This window comes from Myripristis murdjan, chromosome 12, assembly GCF_902150065.1.
Source record: "Myripristis murdjan chromosome 12, fMyrMur1.1, whole genome shotgun sequence".
NCBI classification, from domain to species: domain Eukaryota; kingdom Metazoa; phylum Chordata; class Actinopteri; order Holocentriformes; family Holocentridae; genus Myripristis; species Myripristis murdjan.
This window is the reverse complement of record NC_043991.1, coordinates 31,232,201-31,260,178: the sequence shown is the minus strand read 5'-3', so window position 1 is coordinate 31,260,178 and position 27,978 is coordinate 31,232,201. Positions and strand designations below refer to the sequence as shown.

Here is a 27,978-nt window from a genome sequence, read left to right as displayed (position 1 = left end):
CATATTCCCAAAAGGACATATTATACAGTAATATATAATAAAGCATATATTCTTTTGAAACACTATCCAAGTTTTTATCTGTAGCTAGGTACCATGAATAAGATAGCAAGGTGAATAATTTTAGAGTAGGTTATACTAACACACATACTAACTAATGTAGGCCATCTGTAAAAGTATAACTCCTAAAATGCAAATCTTACAGACAAGAGTAGTAATCAAGTAGTGGAAGATGGTCAAAGGTGGTCATGTGAGGCTAAGCGCATTAAAAACTGTTATCACTTTGACCTTTGGTTCCATGATTCATCAGCTACGTTTGCAAAGGGGAAGGATAGTAAGGTCAAGGTCTGAAAAACGCTGAGTCTCACAACTTGGCTAGCAAGTACCTAAGGGAGAAAGTGTTGTTGTTGATATTGCTTTCTCATTTCACAATGGCAAGACACATTTGTTCAGTAGTAATATGCATTCTTATGTTTTCATGCATATGCATGACATTAGGTAAGTACTTTAAACCCATCTTAATTTACCTTTAAGTATGATAAGATTTTAATTTAAGTCTCTCACTGTATGTTATCTAAATCTGTATTGTAACTATCATTTGTACGATCTAACATGCCTACGTGCCAAAGACTTCTTCTTTCTTGTTTTTTGACAGGCCAGACATGTGAGGGAAACTGTGGTGCAAAATTACAATCATGTTCTTGTCACCCAACTTGTATCTCTCTGAAGAACTGCTGTGCTGACTACAGAGACTACTGTGTAGAAATATTTCCCTATTCTGGCACAATTTTTGGTGGAACAGATTTTGTTGTCCTTCATGCAAATTTCAATCAGAGTTCCCAGATTGTGTGCAGGTAGGATATTCCTATGGCAACTCATGGTTTTACGTATTCCTAAATATTGCACTTAAGCTTTAAACCTGGAGGAGAAACATGTTTTCATCATACTGTTGCTGCAATTTGAAAAAAGGGCAGGACAGCATAGCATATATCTTAACAATAGACAGCTAAACTTCAGATTTGCTGCTTAAAGCAGAAACTTACTAATTATTGTTTTATCATGGCAGGTTCAATGATAATATCCAAACTGTTGGATATGTGGATGAAAACAGCAGAGGACATTGCATCTCCCCCCTGCTGTATGAAACAGGATGGGTTCCTTTTCAGATCTCCTCAGATAATGGCACAACATTCAGTAGAACTGGAGCATGGCTATCAGGTACAGCAAGTATATACATTATTATTGTGAGGGGAATTTTTCTCTCTGATTAACCTGCTTTGATAGTGAAACCATATTCATTTAAGTTCTATTTATATATGTTATAACAGTACATACTGGAAAGTTAGATTCTGGACTCAAGGCAACTATGGACAATTCAACCAAATGGCAGTACTATGGTACACCTAATGTTGGAGGAACTCTCAGCATGACCTGGAATGTCTCTTCAGTCAGAGCAGAGAGGGTCAACATCGAGCTCTGGGGCTACAGTGAGACAGGTGAGTACCACTGCAATGCACCAACACAATAACTATGCCTCATCTTTACATTTTTGGTTTGAATCTTTGAAGGGAGTGATTCACTGGTGTCTGTGCAATGATTATCTGCAGGAGAGCCCTACTCAGAGAACTGGCAGGCTAAATGGGAGTACTTGTACTCTCTTGCCAGGGATTATCCAAACAATGGTTCCTTTACATTTTTGCCGAAACCAGCAGAGGATGGATTTTCAGAATGGGAGCTTGGTTCTATACGAATCAGTCCTAGCACCTTCCCTGATGGCATATGGTATGTACATATACTTCCTTTATGTTTTTGCTGAAAACAGCATAGGATGGGTTTTCAAAATGGGAACTTGGCTCTACACGAATCAGTCCCAGCACCTATCATTATGGGATGTGGTATGTACATACATTTACTTAAAAACAATAATAATGAGATTTTGTAACAATTACTGGTTTCACACAGATGCAAAATATTTGGAGGTGTTTATGTATTAATAATGGCAAAATGATGACCCAAATTTGTAAGGTGAATTACAGCAAGGGGGAAAAATAAGAAAAAATGCCCCCGATCAGTTATTTTGCACATATGCAGAATTAATAAATGTAATAAAGAAATAACAGCTTTATTTGTAACATGGTTGCTATAGGAATGTAAATGCCATGTGGAGTGAGGACCATGCTCTAGCCTGGCATCTGGAGGAGAAGTTCAGGCAGGACTCAGCAGCCTGGGCGCTGGATAAGTGTGTAGCATGGGACCAGCTGGAGGAAGAGCTGCCCAACTTTCTGAGTGAAATCATAGACTGCCCATGCACTCTGGCACAAGCAAGAGCAGATACCGGGAGGTTTCATGTAAGTGTGCAAAAGTTAACATTTAGCTGTGCTCACTCAAGAGATCATAAAACCTGGTTCACTGACAGCTGGATGAAAAATCAGGAGCTGAAAACAACCTGGTTGACCCGTCTGGCTTAGCTGGCTTGGCAGCAGTTCCAGAAATAACCTTTATTTGTTAAAATGTAAGTTTAGTTATGGAAACAGTTATACCAAGAGCTAAGACCATGGTGACTGCTGACTTAACCATGCTATCTTCTAACATAACACCTAGCTCAGTCATGAATTGTCCTTCCTTTGGAACCAGAGTGACTGGCAAGGAGTATTTTGTAGTGAAAATGATTAGTCCTGATGAGAGGGAAATGATTCCTTCCTTGCTGCTTTTCCCCACCTGCTACCTGCTTTGATGCCCTAATGATTACCATGATTGCCATTGTGAATGCTATTTATCTTTATGGTGTATGGTGTAGCATTTTGGATTCTGCTGTTTCTAATTATAATGCAGTTAGCACTTCTACAGCAAATACATCAACTGCTGAATATTTGTTAGGAACAATAGTTAAGATTAAATCAATCATTCACTAAAGGCAATATTATTTCACTAAATATCTTGGGGAGCCATTTGGGTCAAAACCGACTTAATTATACAAGTCTTTCTGTTTTGGAGTGTCTCCTGCATTGGGGTCAGCAGGACTATTTTGAAGAGGGCTTAATGCTCTACTCATTTCCTTATATGTGTGTCATAAGGTGGATTTATTGTGGCCAGAGGCCCATTATGTTTAATAATTTACTTATTTATCATATATTGACAAATGCCAAGTAACTCACAGCAACATCAACTCACAGATAAATGAACTGAACTTGGAACAAAAAGATATGATTTTCAACATTAAATTGGTTTATTGTTAAACATAGTTGCTAGATAGTTTTGTTGGCTAAAAATTGGCTAAATAGAGTAAAAAGAACTCGAGTCAATGGGATTTTACCAGCTCTATATTTTATTTTGTTTTATTTATTTATTTATTTATTTATTTTGTGTGCATTGGTGAAAATTACCACATGGCGGTCAAGAACACACATATAGTTTATGTGCTTAAATGAATTCATTCTGGAACCATTTTAGGGGCTGAGGTGGAGTGCAAGTAAGTATAGAAAATGGATGGATGGATGCTTTACCTTAACACATTTCCTGAAACACCATCAAACCTGTGCCCACCCATCCCAGCACATATATTTTGTCATTTTACCCACAAAATTATATCTAGTGTTGACTTCATACAATCTAATAGGGTTAGTACCTAACCCTATTAGAATAAATTTGCTGATTTTTATTACAGTGGGAACTACTAAGACCTTTATGACTGATGACTGACAAACACAAATACAAACTGAATGCTGAAATTAAATATTAATTTTCCATGCTGTTCATACAATGGACTTGCGTATTAATGATGATTCATTATGGTAAAATGGTAAATGGACTGCATTTCTATAGCGCTTTTCTAGTCTAATGACCACTCAAAGCGCTTTACAGTGTTTTTGCCTCACCCATTCACACACACATTCACACACTGACGGCAGAGGCTGCCATGCAAGGTGCCTAGCTGTCCATCAGGAGCAGTGAGGGGTTCAGGGGGTCCTATCTTGCTCAAGGACACTTCGACACACTCTGGAGGAGCCGGGGATCGAACCGGGAACCCTCCGGTTACCGGACGACTGCTCTACCTCCTGAGCCACAATTGCTTTTTAGCTGCCTGACTGGATGGCCATTGGCTGCTACATGTTGGGAAACACTACACAATTACACCCCAAACTGTGAAACTGTGAACTGTGCAGCTGAGCACAGTCTCTGAATCTTACATAATTTTGGGAAAAAAGTGCAACCCAAGCTTTATTAAACGCATACCTTTGCCTCTGGGCTGCAGTAAACATGTTGGAACGCACTGATGCTGCATCTTTCTCCTCAGACTGACTATGGCTGTGATATAGAAAAAGGGAGTGTGTGCACCTACCACCCTGGAAGTGTTCACTGTGTGAGGGCTATACACGCTAGGTGAGTTCTTGACCCAGACAACTGTTGTATCTTGTTTTCAGGGTTATGGGTGCTATGCGTTCTAAATGCAAACAATGAAATTTCCTCATGCTGAAAAAGGGCATATGCACTTTAGTTTCCAGTACACTGCCATGTAATGACCTGTACTTTTTTTTTTTTTTTTTTTTTTTTTTTATCAAATTAGACAAAAGCTAGAAATGATATTCCTTTTTACACAGTTAACAAACAGTTACACCCTAACTAGACACCATACACCTAAATTATGCTGTAATTAGAAACCACATATTGCCATATCACACGCAACATATGTTGTACATAGACACTATTATACCAAATTACACTCTAATTCCAAACCAAAGATCCTAATACACTATTCAACACCATTTTATTAGATCATAGTCTAATTAGAAATCAAATACAATGGCATGTAACACCCAAAGTATGCTACAATATGCTAGACACTATTTTACCCACACTAATTATCCTGTAATTAGACATCATATTTAATGCTACCATTAAATACCTATGATAGTTCAATTAGGATAGCCTAATTAGACACCACAGGCTATAATTAGTTGAATGCCATATTTTAATACCATATTATAATAGTCAGACAGAACATTGAGTGCTTGGTGGACAATATATTTATCTGGCCTTTATTTAAAATAGTTTTACTTTTTACAGGGTCATTTCCTGCTCATTAGAAGAAAGCTGTAGGCCTACTGTAAACTAAAGCCAAATCACATCTGGTCACATCTGGTCGCTACCTCACACATCCTTCGTGGTCATGGAGTGTGTAGGTAGTAGCAGCTTACATAACCTAATACATGCTTCCCTGATGCTCTACTCTCATATCAACTAGGACATCAGACCATGTAAAACCATGTCACTGTGCGCCCCCAGTAACATTGTGCTGTTGCAGCTGTGGGGTATTGCATCTTTATTTCCCAAAGTTAGAGCCTTGTTAGACTATCTTACAGGGTAATTTGCAACACATTACAACAGAACTGTAACTTAAACTAAAGTGGACTCACATATGCTGTCTTAATAGCCTATGTGTGCAGTTGTGATGTGACACAAGACCAGAAGGTCTTCTGATTACGACTTCAGTGGAGAACACCAGCTGTTTTAAGGGCAGAAGCAAAAATATGTATATGTATATGTATATGGTGAGGCATCTGCATGCAGAAAGTCATGATTGCCATTGTGAACGCTATTTACAGTATCTTAATTATGTTGCTTTATTATGTGAGAATAACTGAGAATAACTGCATCTCTGTAGTAAAACACATGGGGAACTAGTCACATATAACTGTTTATATGTAGTTTATGTAACTATTTATATAAGGCAGTTTATTTCACATCATGATGTCAGTAAGACTGAGCTGTATATTGAGGAGCTTTGTCAGGACAGGGTAGAAAATAAAGGGGTAAATAAAGGGGTACTCCACCCAAATGAAGATTGTTTAATTTTTTTTCTTTCTAAAGGTACGTTTAAATTCTACATGCTAACAATTCTAAAAACTGTCTGGATGGGTTTACTGGCTCCAAACAGCAATGAAAATGAGGACTAATCATGCTGCCACAAAGCTGTTTTCAAAAAGATTGTATTTGAATGAATGAATAAATGAATAAACAACAGGTGCATTTTCAACTATTGAGGCATCCCATGAGGGCACGTTGTAGGAGTGTGTGGAGGCCAGCTAACTTTTATCATCATGTACTGTAGGGCAGCCTATATGCCACTGTGCTGCATTTGCTCCACTGGAAGGGCAGCCTAGGGGGCACTATATCACTTTTTTGCACACTGGGCCACCCTAGAGGGCACTTGATCATGTTTGTTACGCACAATTCACTCAGACAGGTACACTAGTACTATACCATACAACTAGCCCAATTCAGTATAGTTTGGCTAAAGTAAAAGAGTTGCTGTTCTAAATGACAAATATATTAACAATTTCTTGACAGCCCTAAGTACGGCGCAGGGCAACAGTGCTGCTATGACAGCACAGGAGCACAGATCCTGACAGCAGACTCTATTGGGGGCAGCACACCAGACAGAGCACACGACTGGGGCTCACCTCCCTTCAAGAAACCTCCCAGAGTTCCTGCCGAGTCCCACTGGCTCTATGATGTTCTCAGCTTCTATTACTGCTGCTTGTGGTCTGACAACTGTCATTACTACTTCAAACACCGCCCCTCTAGTGACTGCAGGACATACCAGTCACCCACACCAGGTGAGTGACTCGTCCTTAACCATGCTATATGTGCAAGATGTGTAAGATCAGTGCTTCAGATAACATTTTTTTTTTTTGCTTTCAACAATTTTGATGTCTAATACCAGGTGTGGTGTTTGGAGATCCCCACTTCATAACTTTTGATGGTGTTAGCTACTCCTTCAATGGCAAGGGGGAATACTCGCTGGTGACCTCAGCTGACAAGCAGCTGATAATTCAAGGCAGAACAGAACCTGTCAATGGTAAGGTGTTGGACTGCTCTAATGAATCAAACAAATACAGACAAATTCATATATATGTATGATGGTGTACTAGGGCCATTGTAGGGAAAAAATATTATGGAGCCAGGGGAGGCTGAATTATGTTTCGAGAAAAAAAATAAAATAAAGGAAAAAAAATGAGTTTTTTTCCTCATAAATTTACAAATTTAATCGTGGAAAGACATATTTCTCTCAAAATATGACTCCCCCTCCCCTGGCTCCATAATATTTTTTTCTCCCTACAATGACCCTAATATATTGTTGTATATATGCATAGATGCATGTAGAAAGTCCTCCTCCTCTTCTTCTTCTGCTTCTTCCTCCTCCTCTTCTTCCGGTTCTTCTTTCTCCTCTTCCTCTTCCTCCTTTTCTTCTTCTTCTTCTTCTTCTTCTTCTTATCTCATTAATCTGATTTTATCATTATTCATGGTGACTGATAGGAACCTTTATAAAAGCAACCAAGTTGTCAGCAGTTGCCATGAGAGAGGGATCCTCTGATGTTATTGAGGTGCGGCTTGACAGCAGTCAGAGCCGCCTTGAGGTGTTGAGGAATCAGAAAACCCTCTCCTTTACTGAGCAGACATGGATGGACCTGAAAGGTGAGATGATCAGTCACCTTACTATTTATGATGAAGTATTTCTTTTTGGACTATAAAAAATAATTCTGCCTGGCACATGCAAAATGAGGAAGAAGGGGATTACAGTCAATCAAAGCTTCCTAGTTCTCACTCAAGCAGGGATTTTGCTTAGAATTCATTGTCAGCTTCGCAATTTATTGACAATGCTGGACTATATTTAACAATAAAATCAGATGACTTATTTTTATATGTTGTTTGGAATTGAGTAGGAATAACCCTGGAAGGGTTAGCAAAGCTGGTGTAAAATCAAGGAATACAAAAATTACTGGAAATATCCTTTAAATAACAGAGATGCATTTATATTAAGATCAAAGAACAAAAGCTCAAAGATGTCAGGAATAGTTTTAATAATATACACAAATATAATTCCTCCATAAAGCTAGGGGTGGGCCAAGTCATGTTTAGCTCATCTTTTTATGCCACTACAAAATGATTCAAAGGCTAGCTTTGGTTTAAAGAGTTAAAAATGAAATGAACAGAACAGGGGGAAATAATCTATTCAATTTATCACTTTTATATTTATATTTATTATATTTATAGTATATTTATCTCACTAAATGTGCATTACAGATGCAATTAATTGAGGACAGGCCAGTATACACATTTAATAACTGCTGTGGATCTGCAGATTTCAAATAAAATGAGGGCAAAAAACAAGAAGAAATAGCTCTCGAAGATTAACTGAATGTCTCTTCTAGACGTGTTCGTGTTTTCTCCTACCTCCAAAAATGTGACCGTGATGTTCCCCACCGGAGCTGGGGTGGAAGTGCGACTCGCAGAGGGAACCATGACAACCACTGTGCTCCTGCCAGAGGAATTCAAATATTCCACTATGGGATTGTTGGGAAAAATGAATGGCGATGCAAAAGATGACCTTGTCACCAGTGATGGTCAACTTGTCCTGAACCAAAGCAATCCAGAGGATTTATTCAGCTTTGGGGGAAGCTGTAAGAAATGATTCAGTTGGAAGCTGCATATTACACTATATTGCCAAAAGTATTCGCTCATCTATCCAAATCATTGAATTCAGGTGTTCCAATCACTTCCATGACCACAGGTGTATAAAATCAAGCACCTAGGCATGCAGACTACTTCTACAAACATTTGTGAAAGAATGGGTCGCTCTCAGGAGCTCAGTGAATTCCAGCATGGTGCTGTAATAGTAATGTAATAGGATGCCACCTGTGCAGTAAGTCCAGTTGTGAAACTTCCTCGCTACTAAATATTCCACAATCAACTGTTAGTGGTACTATAACAAAGTAGAAGCAATTGGGAACGACAGCAACTCAGCCACGGAGTGGTAGGCCACATAAAATCACAGAGCGGGGTCAGTTGATGCTGAGACGCATAGTGCGCAGAGGACGCCAACTTTCTGCAGAGTCAATAGCTTGAGACCTTTAAACTTCATATGATCTTCAGATTAGCTCAAGAGCAGTACGCAGAGAGCTTCATGGAATGGGTTTCCATGGCCGAGCAGCTGCATCCAAGCCTTACATCACCAAGCACAATGCAAAGCATCGGATGCAGCGGTGTAAAGCACACCGCCACTGGACTCTAGAGCAGTGGACACGTGTTCTCCGCAGTGACGAGTCACGCTTCTCTGTCTGGCAATCTGATGGACGAGTCTGGGTTTGGTGGTTGCCAAGAGAACGGTACTTGTCTGACTGCATTGTGCCAAGTGTAAAGTTTGGTGGAGGGGGGATTATGGTGTGGGGTTGTTTTTCGGACGTTGGGCTCGGCCCCTTAGTTCCAGTGAAAGGAACTCTTAATGCTTCAGCATACAAAGACATTTTGGACAATTTCATGCTCCCAACTTTGTGGGAACAGTTTGGAGATGGCCCTTCCTGTTCCAACACGACTGCGCACCAGTGCACAAAGCAAGGTCCATAAAGACATGGATAAGCGAGTTTGGTGTGGAAGAACTTGACTGGCCTGCACAGAGTCCTGACCTCAACCCGAGAGAACACCTTTGGGATGAATTAGAGCGGAGACTGAGAGCCAGGCCTTCTTGTCCAACATCAGTGTTTGACCTCACAAATGCACTTCTGGAAGAATGGTCAAAAATTCCCATAAACATACTCCTAAACCTTGTGGAAAGCCTTCCTAGAAGAGTTGAAGCTGTTCTAGCTGCAAAGGATGGGCCCACATCATATTAAATCCTATGGTTTAAGAATGGGATGTCACTCATGTTCATATGTGTGTGAAGGCAGCCGAGCGAATACTTTTGGCAATATAGTGTATGTGTTGCTTTAGATCTATGTTTTATTTGTTCTTGTGAAACTGCTCTTTCATAATTTTTATTGATTCATTACTTCTAATGCTATCAGTACATACTTGCAACATTTTTCTTATGTCTTACAGGGGCGATATCCAATGAGTCATCCTTGTTCACATATGACTCAGAGTATCTTTTGGACACATATTTCTATGCTCCCAGGCATGACTCTAGTTTTGTTCCAGTGTTTTCTGTCCCTGATAATCCAGATGATCCCCTGGCCAATCAGGCAACTGTGATTTGCTCTGGAGAGGGCTCTCTGTTCTGCAGGTATGAGAAGAACAGATTACTTCTGCTATTGCCTACAGAACTACAGAACTATTGAATACAGACTACCAACTACAACTAGTACTACTTTCTTCCATATTTTTCCAGTGAGCTAACACAATCTTGCACATTATAACAAAAGGTCATTTCCTAATCTGCTGTCCCTACCTCTTCACTGTAGGTATGATATCCTGGTAGCTCGTAGTCTGAGGCTGGGAAATGCAACCAGGGTGTCTTATCAAAGTCATATTTCTCTTGTGGAGGATCTAGAGCCAGGTGGGTGCACAGTGAGATATTGCTGGTAATTATGTTTGTACTTCCTTTGTACTACAGCCTTAGTTATTGCTGTCATGCAGAGATAATTGTGTACATGTGCTATGCAGTGGTATCCTGTGGTTGGCTGTCACCACCAAAAAATGGGAAGAAAGAAGGGACCACATATCTACAAGGAGCTATGGTGAGGTTATCCTGTGATGATGGCTATAATCTTGAAGGATCCAAGGAGCGCACATGCCAGAAGGATGGCCAGTGGTCTGGAGAGCCCACAAGCTGCGTGGCTATCACCAGTATGAATAAATAATGAATAAAAAATGAAATCATTCTTGTCAAATGCTCCTGATCTTCACTGAAAATCACTAGTGGAAGGAATGAGTGTATGTCTGCATGTGGGCATGTTGGAATATGAGTGTGTGTGCATCCTTTGATCCATCCAATCACCTGTGGACATTTGAAATCCATAGAAAATTAAATATAAATTCTTTAGGTAGACATTCATGTTTGAAATGAGCAGTATGTATCAAACAAAAGACTATCATTGGGAATGCATATACAGAGTCAGTGATGCCTCAGGTTTGGCTGACTGAGTGGAGGTGGAACAAGCACTTTCTAAGCAGATTCAGCAGTCGATGGCTATTATTTATAGTAAGTCCATATGCAGGATTTTTACAGTGCAGAACCCGCGGGGCAAAATTGCAGGAAACATTACAAAATCAAATCAAATTACAAATCAAAAACATTTAAATGATTTTAAGAAAAAGGAATAAATAAACAATGACAGTCAGATCTGCCACAGTAGGCCATGTCCACTGGTTTGGGCCATCAGCAATATGACAGCATGTTCCTTTAGCTCTGTCACATCTCAAAATCTTTGTCATTTCAAAAGAAATATAAACTGAATAAATACACATTCATGCACAAAGGGAGTGCCTCCAACTGTAACAGTAATTATGAGACTCAACAGTGACTTTTTTTTACCTGACAAATTCAAGTTCAAGTTCGGGTTTATTTAAAGCCCAATATCACTATACAGTGGGCTTTACATGCCCACATATTTACAACAAACGGGATGACACCCCCTGACTTGATGCTCATACCGGGCAACAAAAAAAAAAAAAAAAAAAAAAAAAAAAAAAAGAACAGCTGTAACAGGGAAAAATGTTAGAAATCTTGCGATGTACCACAGAGAGAGGAGACCCCATTCCTGGCGCAACAGGCGTTGACCCAGTGAGCAAATTACAAACATTACTTTTATAAAGCAAATAGCAGTCAATACAACAACAGAAGCAGCAGGACGCCTCCACTGAGGCAGCAGACACACACAGGAAGAAGAGCGGCCACAGAGCAGCCACAGCAGCCAGGACGAGGAGGATGATGCTGAGGAGGATGACACAGAGGGATGACAAAACCTGAGGGGAAGATAGCCACACTTGCACAGGGCATGCATAGCATATGAGACACACACAGAGAAGAAACGGGTAGAAGGGGGAAAACATCAGTAGGTCTAGGATAAAGAACCAAGTGTATAAATGCATTAATGCAGCTTAGCTAATGTCCGTGGAAGGTGCAGGAGTTAGTGAGGCCAGCAGGGGGAGCAGGACCAGGTGCAGCAGGACACGGGGACAGAGCTAGGGCAAAGACCTAAAGATGGGAGCCACATCCATGCAACAGACACAACCCACACAGAGGAGAATGGGTTTGTAACACAGAAAACAACCCAGTCACAACAGAGGGAAGAAAGGAAAGAGAAGAAGAAGGAGACTGTGGGGGAACATCTAAACCAAAGCTCAAATCAGATTTATATTATCTGTAGGTTAAAGAAGACAAGTAAGTCCTAGGTTTGGTTTTAAAAGCAACAAGAGATTTTGAGAGTGGTAGGAAAAGGCTTGGTGGCCAGCTGACAACCAACAGACCAGCACCCTGGGGGTGGGGGGGTGGGGGGTGGGGTACAGGATTTGGATTTGGGGTATAATTAAGTCAGATAGGTACACACGCTCATTTAGAATCTTATGGGCTAATGAAAGGATTTTAAAATCTGCCCTGGCATGAATTAAAAGCCAATGAAGAGAAGCCAGGACAGGTGTGATGTGGTCAAACTTCAGTGTTCTGGTCAGGATTCTGGCAGCAGCATTTTGGACCACTTCTCGTATTACAGACAGGCAGACCAGAGTACAAGACGTTGCAGTAATCGAGGCAAGACGTGGCAAATGCATGAATGCATGTTTCTGCATTAGCCATACTTAGCATTGGTCTAATTTTAGCGATGTTGCGTAGGTGATAAAAGGCAGTTTTGGTAGTGTTTTTGATGCGAGTGACTAGCAAGAGACTGGAGTCAAAAATTACACCAAGGTTTTTAGCTGTAGAGTTTTGAGAGATGAGGCAGTTGTCAAAGTGTAGGGTAAGATCACAAAAATTATGCATTAGGCAAGCATCAGGAAATTTGAGGATGTCCAAGCTTTAGTAGCACACAGACACGCCTCGGCTAGCTAATACACAGCGGTCATTGTGCTTGGTGGGGATGAAGATCTGAATATTGGCAGTGTAATAATGGAACCTAATGTTACAGGTACAAATAATATCACCCAAAGGGAGCATGTAGATGGAGAATAGAAGAGGGCCAAAGATCGACCCCTGAGGAACACCATACTTTAGATCTCTGTACTCAGAGGTCATATTGTTATACACACTGCTTTCTCTCTAAGAGATACGATTTAAACCAAGAGAGCAGGCAGGGCACCAATAAAATAGATCTTCCAAGCACTTTAACAGTATGCTGTGTCAAATGCTGTGCTCAGATCAGTAGGATAAGAATAGATGTAGCACGTAGCATGTGTCCATGGCTAGCAAGAGGTCATCTGTCACTCTAGTAAGTGTGGTTTCAGTGGAATAAAACACCTGAAACCTGATTGAAATTCTTTGAACAGACTGTTAGAGGACATATGGTCTAGAAGTTGCTCCAATTTTTTCAGGTATTTTTGAATGGAACAGGGGATTTGATATTTGCCTGTAATTAGATAGGACATCAGGGTCAAAGTTTTTTTTTTTTTTTTTTTTTTTTTTTAAGTTGAGGCCTGATCAGGGTCATATTAAAAGCACAGGGTAAAGTGCCCAATTTAAGTAACAGATTAAGAGATGTAATCTTAACCTTAACAAACCTTAATCAAATTTTATTTTCCCAAACATAGTCCTTATATTAACTTCAGCTGTTAAAGTGCAATGATTATGGAGCTGGCTGTGTACAGGCACAAATATGGTATGAATCAATGCATAGGTGTAGAGCATGTCAACAGTGCCAATGGTTTTGTTATTTATTTATTATTTTTTTAAAAGTATTTCAATACTATATAAATGTTTGAGCACATGTTCAGTAGGTAGTGAGAAATTCAAAATGAGGTAATTGTTATGCTCATTTTTTCTGTTGGGTACTTCTGCATACAATGCATGGTCTTTATATGTTATATTTCAGATATCACAGGAATTGTGGTTGGTTCAGTCATCGGAAGTTTGGCGCTGATCATAATTATAGTAACAATCATACTCCACTCCAGGAAAAAGAGAAGGTATGACATTTAGTAACAATCCTCATTGGATTGTTTCAGCATTCATGTATGCATTTGAGTGTGAAGAGCCCTCCAGTTTCCTGGCACTGAACAACTGTTTTTTCCCTCTCATTCTTTCAGTCTTCGAGAAGCTGTACAGTCAGATCGAGCATCCCTATAACCAGAACTCCAGCTTTGAAGTAACACATGCTCATACCCAGGGGCGCCGCCAGGAATTTTGGGCCCCATGAAAAAAAAAAAAAAAAATCAATCGGACCCCCTCGGTGCAGTGATTGTCACCACATCTCCAGGACCTAAGAGTCCCACTGTCTATCTTCCTCCACCTGTCTTTCTTTCAATTCTTCCTCTACCTCCACACTTGTTCCTCCTTCTATCTATCTATCTATCTATCTATCTATCTATCTATCTATATTAAAATATGCCATATACCAATAAATGACACTAACACTACAGAACACTGACCCAAATTACCTGCAGTACAGTTCTGTATCACCACCACTTGATAACATATAGCTAGTACATTGGATACAATAGATTTGTGTGTGTGTGTGTGTGTGTGTGTGTGTGTGTGTGTGTGTGTGTGTGCAAGCTTCTCAAATAATTGACCTTCATGATGGGAAAAATAAAGTCTGTATCTATAGATGTCATTTGACAGCCATAATTCAATCTAATTGAACGTATCAAACTGGATAATTTTAATACTGTCTGTAACTTACATGCAGGCTGACTGTTTCCAACTGTCCAGCATCCAGTACAGACAGTAGGATGTTTTTATTATTATTTTTTTTTTTATTTCATAATGATCATTAAGTGAGAAAATAATTTGTGTTTGAATTTATGTAATTAATAAATATTTCTTTTTTGTTATGGTAAAAAGAGCAAGAGAGACAGAGAAATGCCCACAGACTCCCTGCAGTGATGCTAAGTGGCATGTCATTAACACAGTGTTGCTCACTTTCTTCACTGGGACAGGGAGGGGTGCAGGTATGGGGAGACTGGGGCACTGCTGACTCATCTGTTGCTGCTAAGTCTGCTCAAAGGGACAGGGACAATGATTTAATATGAATATCTTGCAAAACGTTTCCCTGCACTGATTAAATGTTGATGAAATAGGCTAACACTAGTCTGTAGCTAGCTAGCTTATTTCACTATGGACATTTAGCTAACAGGTTAATACCGCTCACAGACAGGCTACCCACCTTTCTTGGTGAAGCTTCTCAAATAATTGACCATGATGGGAAAAATAAAGTCTGTATCTATAGATGTCATTTGACAGCCATAATTCAATCTAAATGAACGTATCGAACTGGATAAAGGTTGATATCCCTTATTTTCTCTCTCCTTTCTCTCTTTTCTCTCTTTCCTTTTCTGAAACCCAGATTTTATCTTCCTGGGCAACATTATGGTCACTCACTGTAATCTGCTGCATCTCTTGATTGCAATTAATTAAACACACCGTCACTGACAAGTGTGCCAGCGCAGCTGCAGGACCATACCATTTCATGCAGATACAGGGGGAGGGGATCGGTCAATATTGATGTTTACTTTGTGGTCAATGGGGATTTTTAACTTTTACTGCCAAAAACAAGTAAAAACAAAGAGATCATAATGGTAGTATTATATTTGATCTATCTATCTATCTATCTATCTATATATATATATATATATATATATATATATATATATTTTTTTTTTTTACTCGATGATGGTTTAATAATTTTATATTAGTTTTTACCTATATTTTGGGGCCCCTGTCAGGCAAGGGCCCTTGGAATTGTCCTAACTTATCCCCCATATACGGTGCCCCTGCTCATACCTCCATCTTGCAGAATGGCTGGGTCGCTCAACAGCATCTGTTCAATGCAGAGGCACAAATAAAATCAGAAAACCAGAGCAAAAATCCTTGGGGTTAAACTGGGAGCAAAGGTGAAATAGAGCTGATACAAAATCACAGAAAAATGCAAGAGAGATTTTATTTTGATATATGATATAGTGAGTTCCAATTACACATTATGATTGGCTAAGCGGCACTGTGATGAGTGCCTCATCTCCCAGTGGTGGCACTCCAACCGTATTTCTCTATATGTATGACTCCTCTTTACCTCCTCAGTTTACCTCCAATATCTTTAACTAAACTAATGCAAAGTAACTGTTATCCTATTGAATTGTGCTGTGGCAGTTGATACCGAGTAACAGTTAAACAGTAACAGTTATGTAAATGGAACTATTTGTCTGTGTTGAATCATTTTCCTAATAGCTAATCATAAAAGATTAATCATCAATTAATCAAACTGTGATAGGCCTATAATCACAGTTTAATAATACACTCAAGGACCTCCCATATGTGATTTTGGCACTGATATGCTGCAGATGGCCCTGTGCCATAGGCTTGTTCAATACAGCAGTGTTCTGAATAAAAAAACATGTATAGCACTCACTCTTGTGAATTGTTGCTTCAGAGAACTGTGGTACCATGGTATTAAATATGACTATGATGAGTTATAGTCTGTAACAAATTATGATCCCTACCAAATTTTCTGCACTACACCTGCTTACACCAAAATATAGGGAGTCTGGAATCTATGAAATTGAGGCTTAAGTAACTTAAAACGCATACAACACATGTGGATTACTTTCTTAGAAATCCTCTATTAGTTATCAACATTAAGTACATGAAACATATCCACAATTTGATTTGAGATTTATAGCATTAACATGATTATATAAGGATAGTATCAGTTTACATCTTCAGGACAATGTCTAGTCTATAACAAAAAAAAAAAAAAAAAAAAAAAAAAAAAAAATCAAGTTTAGGACCACAGCTCATTCTGCATAAAGACGTTGCCAAACTATCAATGATTAAAAAAACTGTGGTGCACTCAAAATGCTCCCTATGTATAAGCACATTCCTTTGTTGTTCATGTCATGTACAGCAACTCTCAGGAGAGTTTTAAATGTTTGAGGACACTGCACATAAAGCAAACTATTGCTTTGTGCCTTGTAATACCTAGTGGTGATGAACATTTTGGTGACTGCTGTTATTATGTTAAAATTTTCTAAATTGGTTGGACAGTAAAGTTAATCTATTCTATTCTACACTGACATCTCTGTATCATTTACAAAAGGCCATCGTTTCTTTTGAACACAGGATAGACAGTCATATTAATTAACACCATTCAAAATCATTTTGTTGGATCAGACAAAAGATAATATTTCTGTTTTTAAACATTTGTGTATGACAATGATAGGATGTGCTTTCTTGTCTTCTTAGTCAACGTTATAATGTATGACTTTTTTTTTTATTACTTAATTAATGGGTGTATCTGACAAAGGTGAGTGCTTTTATTGTTTTTGCTGTGGCGTAAATGTTTTGTAATTACAGCCATAAAAACAGCTATAAAGAGTGATAAGATAAGTTTTGGCTTTAACCAAAGAAACACAACTGCTGGGATAACCATGTAGTTAAATGAAAAGATATGTCAAAATGTGATATGGGAATCCACAGCATAGTGCATGCAGTATAATTCAGAGTCCAAGTGTCTACTCAACAGTAACTTGAATAGTTTTTACTACTTCACTGATGTAATGTCATCAGTTGCAGAAACCTTCATCATTGTAATTAGCTAGTTACAATTACTAAAGTTACTGTTGTCAAATAGTTTATTAGTTAAGTTAAGTAGAGTATTGCTGCTTTCTGTATTTATTTATATATTTATATATATCTGTATTTGGTGTTGAATATTTACTCCTTGTTTCAGTAAAATGGGCTTAACTTTTTACGTGTAACAAGTTTAGAGGCATTTGAGATTTATACTGAATGTCATTCTCAAAGTGACCTTCCACAACCCAAAAGCTTTGTTGAAATGGGCTAAAAAGGAGTCATCCCCAAACCTTGTGTGAAGACAGTGGTAATAGTAAAACTGAAGACTAGCTCACTGAAAATTCTCAAGCACTTGGCTGCACCTGAGTAGAAATCAGTATGATTTTCTGCATGTGCCTGAATCTTCTTCACATCCTAATTTGATGAGATATTTTAGCACCCACTGTAAAAGGCATGTCTGAGACACTTGGACCATTGCATTCTCAGAGACTGTGCAAACGGCTCGGGTTTAGAATGAATATATTGTGGGCATCAGTTGGATTAACTCCCAAAATTATCATCAGAAATCCATTCTTATACAGTTTGAAGAGACTGAATTTGTATACATTATAAATCTTTTAAGATCTGAGACCATTTTAGATCATCTGTCAGTTGTACGGCCTTCTCAGTGCAGTGATGACACTGACACAAACTGTTACTTTACAGTTGGTATTTACCAGATACGTGCTAGGTAAAAGTTGTTTACTAAATTTTACTATTGTCTTAATTCTAAGGACATTTAATAACACATTGTTTTTAACACAATTACCCATCAGTTCAAAGCACTGGCATGTAGATACTGAAGGGACAGCTATAGCTCAGGCTTAAATGTCTTCATTCCAAGAATTGTGACATTATTTTCCTTTAAATTAGTTCTCTTACACAATAATTGTTGATGGCATCCACTTTTGTTAATTATTTGTGCAAATGTAATGAAAGTTGCAATGAAAATAGGACTAAATTTAACTGAATAAAATACACCAAGAAACTGAAAAAAAGAAAAGGGAAAGTATAGCCATTTTAACAATTGTCAATACATTTTCTAGTACCTATGCAACTTTTCAAACTGATAGATAGAAGTGGAATTTCTATCAATATGTAGCATAATCATCTGGGAATTATGCCCTAACCCTCTATATATTTCTGTCCTACTCCTGTAATTACTTGGTAGCCTTTCATTTACCATGAAGTACATTGTTACCTTTTTGCCTACTAGTGTTGAGCAGACCATAAAAAGTAAATATTGCTGAGGTAACACTTTACAATAAGAGTACAACAATTAACGTTAGTTAAAGTTAGTTAATGCCGTAATGATTAATTAACTGTTAGTTAATGATTATTATGGCATTTATTAATGTTAATAATATCTACAATAACCCTTAAATAACATACAGTGCATCTGGAAAGTATTCACAGCACTTCACTTTTTCCACATTTTGTTATGTTACAGCTTTTTTCCAAAACGGATTCAATTAATTTTTTCCCTCAAAATTCTACACACAACACCCCATAATCACAATGTGAAAAAAGTTTTTTTTCTTTTTGAAATTTTTGCAAATTTTTTAAAAATAAAAAACTAAGAAATCGCATGTACAGTTATTCACAGCCTTTGCCATGAAGCTCAAAAATGAGCTCAGGTGCATCCTGTTTTCACTGATCATCCTTGAGATGTTTCTGCAGCTTAATTGGCTTTATGCACAGCTGATTAATCCAGGTGTGTCTGACCTTACAACAATGGTCAGACACACCTGAATTAATCATTTTGTCCAATAATGTAAGACAGGAAATAAAGGAGCTGGCTTAAGTTCAGGAAGTAGCGGAGCTGTGAATAAAGCCAATTGGAGTCCACCTGTGGTAAATTCAGTTGATTGGACATGATTTGGAAAGGCACACGCCTGTCTATATAAGGTCCCACAGTTGACAGTGCATGTCAGAGCACAAACCAAGCATGAAGTTGTCGTGGCAGAAAAGTGGCAGTTCAACGAGGAATCAGATGGACGAGACACAGGTATCAGATGGGGAGCTTTCTTTATTCACAGCGGCCCTACTACCAGCACAGGACATAGACAATTCTTCTCCCTCATTACAGATCGTGCCATCACCTTTTATACCCTGGGTGCGAGTTGTTTTCGTCTTGTTTTGGTCGGACTCTCATAACCCTTTGGCAAGCACAACTTCCCGATATGTGTGAGAACCCTCTTCAATCTTGTTTATCTTGGACTCCCACCCATGGTCTCTGGTTACTTAATACCATAAGTGTGTGTGTGGTGTGCCTGTCCTTTTCCCAGAAATCGCCAGATGTTTCCCGCTCATGTTTTCAGCCTATACTTGTCCGGTTTGGCGCCAGTGCCGGTCACAAGGACCTGGCAACACATACTTCCTGCCGCCAGAACAGAACATGATTTGACCTGTGTATTTGACCCTATCATTCTTCTACAAAGTCAAAGGAATTGTCTGTAGACCTCTGAGACAGGATTGTCTCTAGGCACAAATCTGGGGAAGGGTACAGAAAAATTTCTGCTGCTTTGAAGGTCCCAATGAGCACAGTGGCCTCCATCATCCACAAGTGGAAGAAGTTCAGAACCACCAGGACTCTTCCTAGAGCTGGCCGGCCATCTAAACCGAGCGATCGATGGTCACTCTGTCAGAGCTCCAGAGTTCCTCTGTGGAGAGAGGAAAACCTTCCAGAAGGACCAACCATCTCTGCAGCAATCCACCAATCAGGCCTGTATGGTAGAGTGGCCAGTTGGAAGCCACTCCTTAGTAAAAGGCACATAGCAGCCCGCCTGGAGTTTGCCAAAAGGCACCTGAAGGACTCTCAGACCATGAGAAATGAAATTCTCTGGTCTGATGAGACAAAGATTGAACTCTTTGGTGTGAATGCCAGGCGTCACGTTTGGAGGAAACCAGGCACTGCTCATCACCAGGCCAATACCATCCCTGCAGTGAAGCATGGTGGTGGCAGCATCAGGCTGTGGGGATGTTTTTCAGCGGCAGGGACTGGGAGACTAGTCAGGATAGAGGGAAAGATGAATGCAGCAATGTACAGAGATATCCTGGATGAAAACCTGCTCCAGAGTGCTCTTGAGCTCAGACTGGGGCGACAGTTCATCTTTCAACAGGACAATGACCCTAAGCACACAGCCAAGATATCAAAGGAGTGGCTTCAGGACAACAACTCTGTGAATGTCCTTGAGTGGCCCAGCCAGAGCCCAGACTTGAATCCGATTGAACATCTCTGGAGAGATCTGAAAATGGCTGTGCACCGACGCTTCCCATCCAACCTGATGGAGCTTGAGAGGTGTTGCAAAGAGGAATGGGTGAAACTGCCCAAAGATAGGTGTGCCAAGCTTGTGGCATCATATTCAAAAGGACTTGAGGCTGTAATTTCTGCCAAAGGGGCATCAACAAAGTACTGAGCAAAGGCTGTGAATACTTATGTATATGTGATTTCTCAGTTTTTTATTTTTAATAAATTTGCAAAAATTTCAAAAAAACTTTTTTTCACATTGTCATTATGGGGTGTTGTGTGTAGAATTTTGAGGAAAAAAAATGAATGTAATCCATTTTGGTATAAGGCATGTAACAAAACAAAATGTGGAAAAAGTGAAGTGCTGTGAATACTTTCCAGATGCACTGTATACATTAATACCTTAGCATGAACAGCATTAGTAAATGATTCTTAGACACATTAGTTAATGGTTAGTTAACTGTTACTTAATGTTTATTACCTGTTACTTGATGTTTATTACGGCACTAACTAATGTTAATTGTTGTACTTTTATTGTAAAGTGTTACCATTGCGGATATTGACTATTAAATGTCATTTTCTAGGCTCTTTGGTTTATTCCTGGTTAAAGCTTGCTTCATTATTTACAGATCAGAACAAGCATGAAGATACAGCTCTCTGTGTCAAATTCCACACCCCCCCTCCACTGCGTCAGCCTTTCTGTAGCAGCTCATCACTTGTCTAAGATGGCAACAGGGCTGTCACGTTGTTGTATATGTGTAATATTTCCACCCAATGCCCATCACATGATAATAACAAACTGTTTAATAGTCTTGAGCTCACCAGGATGTCCCAGAGTGGATAGGTCATGCTTTTGAACTTGGCTTTGGGAGCTGAAAGTAATTCTGTTGTTGACTTTCTCTGCGAGAGTCTGAATGAACATGCTGTTCCCTCACATAACACAAGGCTGTGATTTACATGGAAAAAAACAAAGAGCACCAGTATGTGACAAGACTGCAGAGGCCATCAGTGAATAAAGTGCCTGGTTGCTGTGAGAGTCACTCTCCAACAACTTGCCATATACACTCCAGAGATATAAATACAGATAATTAACATTATGCCCAGGGGAACGTAGGAGCAACACCCCAGACCATGGCACACCAAGTCATTCTCAGGCTGTAGATAACGCTTTCTGCTTGACAAGTGTTAGAATGAATTTGCTGGGTATATAAAGTACATGAGTGAAGCACCACAGCTTCCAAAACTAGCTTTTACTTAGAAGTCCTGGCCACTGTGCGGTAGTTTTCAAGAAGTATTGAGTAAAAATATATAGCCACTCTATTGTGTGGTGACTTGGCCATTAATCGTTGCTGGGACTTGTTTATGAGGGTGGAGCTACAGGGTTTTCAGTATCAACATCCTTTCATTCAGAGGTTATTTCCAGAATATGGGTGAACAAAACAAAATATTATCTCGTCCCATTTTCCGACGAGATTTGAGCTGGGATCCTTTCCCTAACTGGACTCAATCAAACCGTATTTTTGAGCAGGACTTTGGGCTCCCTCCTTTCCTGGATCCCAGCGATCTTAAATGGATAGAATGGGCTAAGAGGAGACTGGCGTCTTTCTCCTGGCCAGGGTATACACATTCTCCCCTTTTGCCCCCATTTAGTGGTTATCCGCCTGCAGCCGTTAGCCAACAGCTCCAGAGACAGCTGTCTGGAGTGTCAGAGATCAGAACAAGGCAGGACAGCTGGAAGATTAACTTGGATGTCAATCACTTCTCTCCTGAGGAGATCACAATCACAACCAAGGATGGCTACTTGGAAATATCAGGTACTGAACATGTCTTTCTGATATTGTGAAATTAATGTGATGAAATAGTGAGATTCACTGCTTCAGAAATTAAAGGATCATAATATGATGTAAATATACTGTACATGTTGATGTTGATAATAAGATATATTACCCGACTGTGCCTTGAGATTATGAATTTGTGCCATTTGGTTTTTAAGATTTTCAGTTCAGTTATCCCTGTTATTGTGTTGAAGGAAATCATGAGGAAAGACAGGATGAACATGGATCAGTCTCAAGGTGCTTCACACGGAAATATAAGTAAGTTGTCTCCAAAAAGAACAGTTAAGAAAAAAATGGAACTCATAATTTCTGATTTGATATGCACTGTATAACACACACTACATGTTGAATTTTTCAAAAGGTAAGAGATGCATGAAATGATTATAAGGTCTTCTGTAAATAAATAAAAAATAATAAATTAAATAAACTAAAACAAAGATGCAGAAAGCATTTAAGAGTCTGAAAGGGGCAAAAATATAGAGGAAAGATGAGAATTGCTTGAGTTATTCCATTGTTTCTGATACTCTTTCCATTTGTTTCTTTAAGGCTGCCACAGGGAGTGGACTTGCAACATATCAGTTCCTCACTATCTGGTGATGGAGTTTTGTCAGTCGAGGCCCCTGTTCCTGGGACCATCAGCAGTGATCCTGCCAGTGAGCTTGTCATCCCTGTGCAGATCAGGCAAAAGCAGGGTGCTGAAAAGTGAAAGTTGACACCAGAACCTGTGTTCTGTCCCTGACCACGAATGGATTGATTTGTGATCCAAGTTGTGTGCAACACATGCTTCTGTGGCAATTGCATTAAACAACAAAACAAAACAAAACAAAACAAAACAAAACAAAACAAAAAACAAACAAAAAAAAAAAAGTTATCCGCTGTAACACCAACATAACTTCAAGTCAAAGTGAATATGTACAGGAAAAGACTACTTGTCATTCACTGAGAATGATCATTTAATTTTGTCTTAAAACATTACCTAAAAAATGACTTAGACCTACTTACATCATCATTTTGCATATGCTTACAGCACATTTATAACACTGAAAAACTTGTCAAATGTCATCTATGCTACTGAATGTGTATATTTGTGTGTGTATATATGGATAGATAGATACATAGATAGACAGATATACGAGTGACTATAATACAATAGGTACATGTATTTCATTGGCCTATTTACTGTGTGATGACAAGGGAGAATGAAAAGGCATTAGAAATGGATCAGATGACCAGAGATGATTGATGTAGTGATGTAGAAGAGGATGCTTCAGCCTGCAGTGAAATTCCTGGGAGGTGAAATGTCAAACTGGAGAGACTGAAGAATGTGGAGGGCAGTTGTGATGGGACACTATTACAGAAGAATTGATTCAGTTGAAAAATAACTTGCTTTTATGGTGTCCATCCCTGTAAGGAAAAAAGGAAAAAAAAAAAAAAGAAAAATGTTGTTGCTATGGATTAATATTACATGTTTAAATGACATTTGTACTTTTACATCTTGAATAGCCATCCCAGTGAAGCTATCCAGTGGAGGATCCAATAAGATCATCTAACCTTGCACAAATGTGTTTAATGGCTTTAAAATTTACATCTGCCATATATAATTGAAAAGAATCTGAATTGCCCTTTTTGTGCTTTTTTTGTGCCTTTGTTGCAAATTATAGAGGGTTTCTAACCTTTATTCATTATTCATTTATCCTACTTATTTTACTTTATTTATCTTTTCATCCTACTTTATTTACCTTTTTTTAGAGCCACTCCAAATGTTTGTTAGTTTGTCCTCAAGAGGGCATCGTGGTCCCAGGTAGTGTTTGAATTTGAACTGCCGCAATTCTAATCAAATTCGGCTTCATAAATACACTGAATGAATGATATCTCTTTGTGTGCATCAAAAGACAGATGAGAGAAAACGTTTGTGCAGACATTATGGAGGGGGGCATGTATTCACAGTTAGTGGGACAGCCAGCTGGGGTTACAGAGCCTGCCTCTCCAGCAGGAGATCAATTTCTATGGTGACATATCACAGAAGGTCAGAGTTTGTTATAGGTTTACTAAAGGTTTATTGGAATTCCCATTAGCTGTCACCACCAATTCATATGTCCATGTAAATCAATGTATACATTTTATTTTACATTAACAGAAAGGGAAGCACTTTCAAAAAAAAAAAAAAAAAAAAAAATGGCTTTCAAAAAAAAAAAAAAAAAAAAAAAAGAAGTAACTCAAAAATCCCAAAAGGAAGCTGTGATCTAACGTTTTTTTTTTTTTTTTTTAAGTTTGACTGCTTGAATGAGGTCTACGTAGCTCTTCCAGATCCACATTTATTATCCACAACAGTTATTGTTATACAGTTATTTGTGCTCTACAGTGGCGCTCCTGGTGAACCTGAGTGGCAGCATCTAGACTTATATTTGGCTCATGAGCACACACAGGCACTGTGTATGCTCCTGGTTGCCCTGCATCTATCTAAGCAAGCTAACCTGGAGTAAGAAAGTGGATAACTTTCTTGAAAATCAAAATGGACAAGTTGGCGACGGCTCTGCTGAGACAAAAAAAAAAAAAAGACCATGGAGACAGCATCCTATATGTCCTATATAAGGATGAAATGTTAGAAATTTTTACTCTTCGTAAAAAGACATACACCATGTTTTCAAGGCACGTGTGACATATCAAGTCCTAACACCTAACCTTAACCTCACCATAAAGTATTTTAGTTATCATTTGCTAACAAGCTAAGAAGCTAATGTTCACTTTTCTAACAAGCTAATGATTCGCTAACAGCTGGTAACAAGCTACTTGCTAACGAGCTATTGGAAGAGCTCACCATTAGGTTGTGAGCTAACATTTGTGCATGTGCAAACGTTACACCTGGCCTGAGATCAGCCAGTCTCCTGCGGGACTAGGCCACACAAAATGTCACACTAAAGTGGTTTCCTCTGGTGGGCCAGCGGGTCGCTTTAGCATGATAGTGGGCCGCTCTGCACTGGGGTCTGTTGTAACCACCTTTACACCGCTGAAGCCCTATATACGTATAAGCAACATGAAAGAAAATAAACTTTTGGATGCAATCATGAAGCACAAGCATATATATATATATATATATATATATATATATATATATATATATATATATATATATACAGTACAGGCCAAAAGTTTGGACACACCTTCTCATTCAATGCGTTTTCTTTATTTTCATGACTATTTACATTGTAGATTCTCACTGAAGGCATCAAAACTATGAATGAACACATGTGGAGTTATGTACTTAACAAAAAAAGGTGAAATAACTGAAAACATGTTTTATATTCTAGTTTCTTCAAAATAGCCACCCTTTGCTCTGATTACTGCTTTGCACACTCTTGGCATTCTCTCCATGAGCTTCAAGAGGTAGTCACCTGAAATGGTTTTCACTTCACAGGTGTGCCTTATCAGGGTTAATTAGTGGAATTTCTTGCTTTATCAATGGGGTTGGGACCATCAGTTGTGTTGTGCAGAAGTCAGGTTACTACACAGCCGACAGCCCTATTGGACAACTGTTAAAATTCATATTATGGCAAGAACCAATCAGCTAAGTAAAGAAAAACCAGTGGCCATCATTACTTTAAGAAATGAAGGTCAGTCAGTCCGGAAAATTGCAAAAACCTTAAATGTGTCCCCAAGTGGAGTCGCAAAAACCATCAAGCGCTACAACAAAACTGGCACACATGAGGACCGACCCAGGAAAGGAAGACCAAGAGTCACCTCTGCTTCTGAGGACAAGTTCATCCGAGTCACCAGCCTCAGAAATGGCAAGTTAACAGCAGCTCAGATCAGAGACCAGATAAATGCCACACAGAGTTCTAGCAGCAGACCCATCTCTAGAACAACTGTTAAGAGGAGACTGCGCCAATCAGGCCTTCATGGTCAAATAGCTGCTAGGAAACCACTGCTAAGGAGAGGCAACAAGCAGAAGAGATTTGTTTGGACCAAGAAACACAAGGAATGGACATTAGACCAGTGGAAATCTGTGCTTTGGTCTGATGAGTCCAAATTTGAGATCTTTGGTTCCAACCGCTGTGTCTTTGTGAGACGCAGAAAAGGTGAACGGATGGATTCCACATGCCTGGTTCCCACTGTGAAGCATGGAGGAGGAGGTGTGATGGTGTGGGGGTGTTTTGCTGGTGACACTGTTGGGGATTTATTCAAAATTGAAGGCACACTGAACCAGCATGGCTACCACAGCATCCTGCAGCGACATGCCATCCCATCCGGTTTGCGTTTAGTTGGACCATCATTTATTTTTCAACAGGACAATGAGCCCAAACACACCTCCAGGCTGTGTAAGGGCTATTTGACCAAGAAGGAGAGTGATGGAGTGCTGCGGCAGATGACCTGGCCTCCACAGTCACCGGACCTGAACCCAATCCAGATGGTTTGGGGTGAGCTGGACCGCAGAGTGAAGGCAAAGGGGCCAACAAGTGCTAAACACCTCTGGGAACTCCTTCAAGACTGTTGGAAAACCATTTCAGGTGACTACCTCTTGAAGCTCATGGAGAGAATGCCAAGAGTGTGCAAAGCAGTAATCAGAGCAAAGGGTGGCTATTTTGAATAAACTAGAATATAAAACATGTTTTTTTTTTTTTTTTTTGTCTTTTAACTTGTACAGCACTTTGGTTCAACTTTGTTGTTTTTAAATGTGCTATATAAATAAAGTGGTATGGTATGGTATGGTATGGTATGTTTTCAGTTATTTTACCTTTTTTTTGTTAAGTACATAACTCCACATGTGTTCATTCATAGTTTTGATTCCTTCAGTTAGAATCTACAATGTAAATAGTCATGAAAATAAAGAAAACGCATTGAATGAGAAGGTGTGTCCAAACTTTTGGCCTGTACTGTATATATATATATATATATATATATATATATATATATATATATGTAAGATTGGGGCCTTATCATGTTTCAGAGGCAACTGACATAAACCAACACCAAGGGGGAAAATTCCTACATACTCAGAATTTCTGAGATTAAAGTCATAAATTATAGAGTATAGAGAGTATAGAGAACTGGTGAAAAAAAAAAAAAAAAAAACATGGAAAAATCTTTGTATCTCTCTCTCTCTCTCTCTCTCTCTCTCTCTCTCTCTCTCTCTCTCTCTCTCTCTCTCTCTCTCTCCACACACACACACACACACACACACACACACACACACACACACACACACACACACACACACACACACACACATCCATCTGTAATGATGATTTGTATATTTTTAGGAGACACTTTTGTTATTAGGTATTGTTGAACCTCCTTCATGCCCAGCATTACTCACCTCATATCAGATTGAGTTTAGATAGGCCATATTTACACCTGGTATTATT

General features: G+C 39.1%; 2 protein-coding genes across 2 annotated transcripts; both read left to right on the top strand.

The window, feature by feature from the left end:
- Positions 1 to 485: 485 nt before the first annotated feature.
- LOC115368625 (sushi domain-containing protein 2-like) lies at positions 486 to 14,050 on the top strand. Its single transcript, XM_030064820.1, is given in 16 exon segments — positions 486 to 495; positions 653 to 851; positions 1,064 to 1,215; positions 1,326 to 1,493; positions 1,566 to 1,779; positions 2,144 to 2,345; positions 4,292 to 4,377; positions 6,346 to 6,614; positions 6,722 to 6,856; positions 7,315 to 7,473; positions 8,211 to 8,459; positions 9,874 to 10,057; positions 10,236 to 10,330; positions 10,438 to 10,620; positions 13,797 to 13,890; positions 14,011 to 14,050. Coding segments are annotated over 16 exon segments (2,439 nt in total).
- An 8,156-nt stretch (positions 14,051 to 22,206) lies between these two features.
- Positions 22,207 to 23,322, top strand: LOC115369310 (heat shock protein beta-1-like). Its single transcript, XM_030065882.1, has 3 exons — positions 22,207 to 22,594; positions 22,810 to 22,873; positions 23,162 to 23,322. Exons 1-3 carry the CDS (start codon positions 22,207 to 22,209, stop codon positions 23,319 to 23,321), a joined length of 612 nt encoding a protein of 203 aa, XP_029921742.1. The 3' UTR covers position 23,322.
- The last annotated feature ends 4,656 nt before the right edge of the window (positions 23,323 to 27,978 follow it).

What these genes read in the sequence shown, in the direction of transcription:
- LOC115369310 (XM_030065882.1), top strand. Translation starts at nt 22,207, where the DNA reads ATGGGTGAACAAAACAAAATATTATCTCGTCCCATTTTCCGACGAGAT. An exon ending in TGGCTACTTGGAAATATCAG is followed by an intron (nt 22,595 to 22,809) that starts GTACTGAACATG and finishes ATTGTGTTGAAG; the next exon opens with GAAATCATGAGGAAAGACAG. An exon ending in TGCTTCACACGGAAATATAA is followed by an intron (nt 22,874 to 23,161) that starts GTAAGTTGTCTC and finishes TGTTTCTTTAAG; the next exon opens with GCTGCCACAGGGAGTGGACT.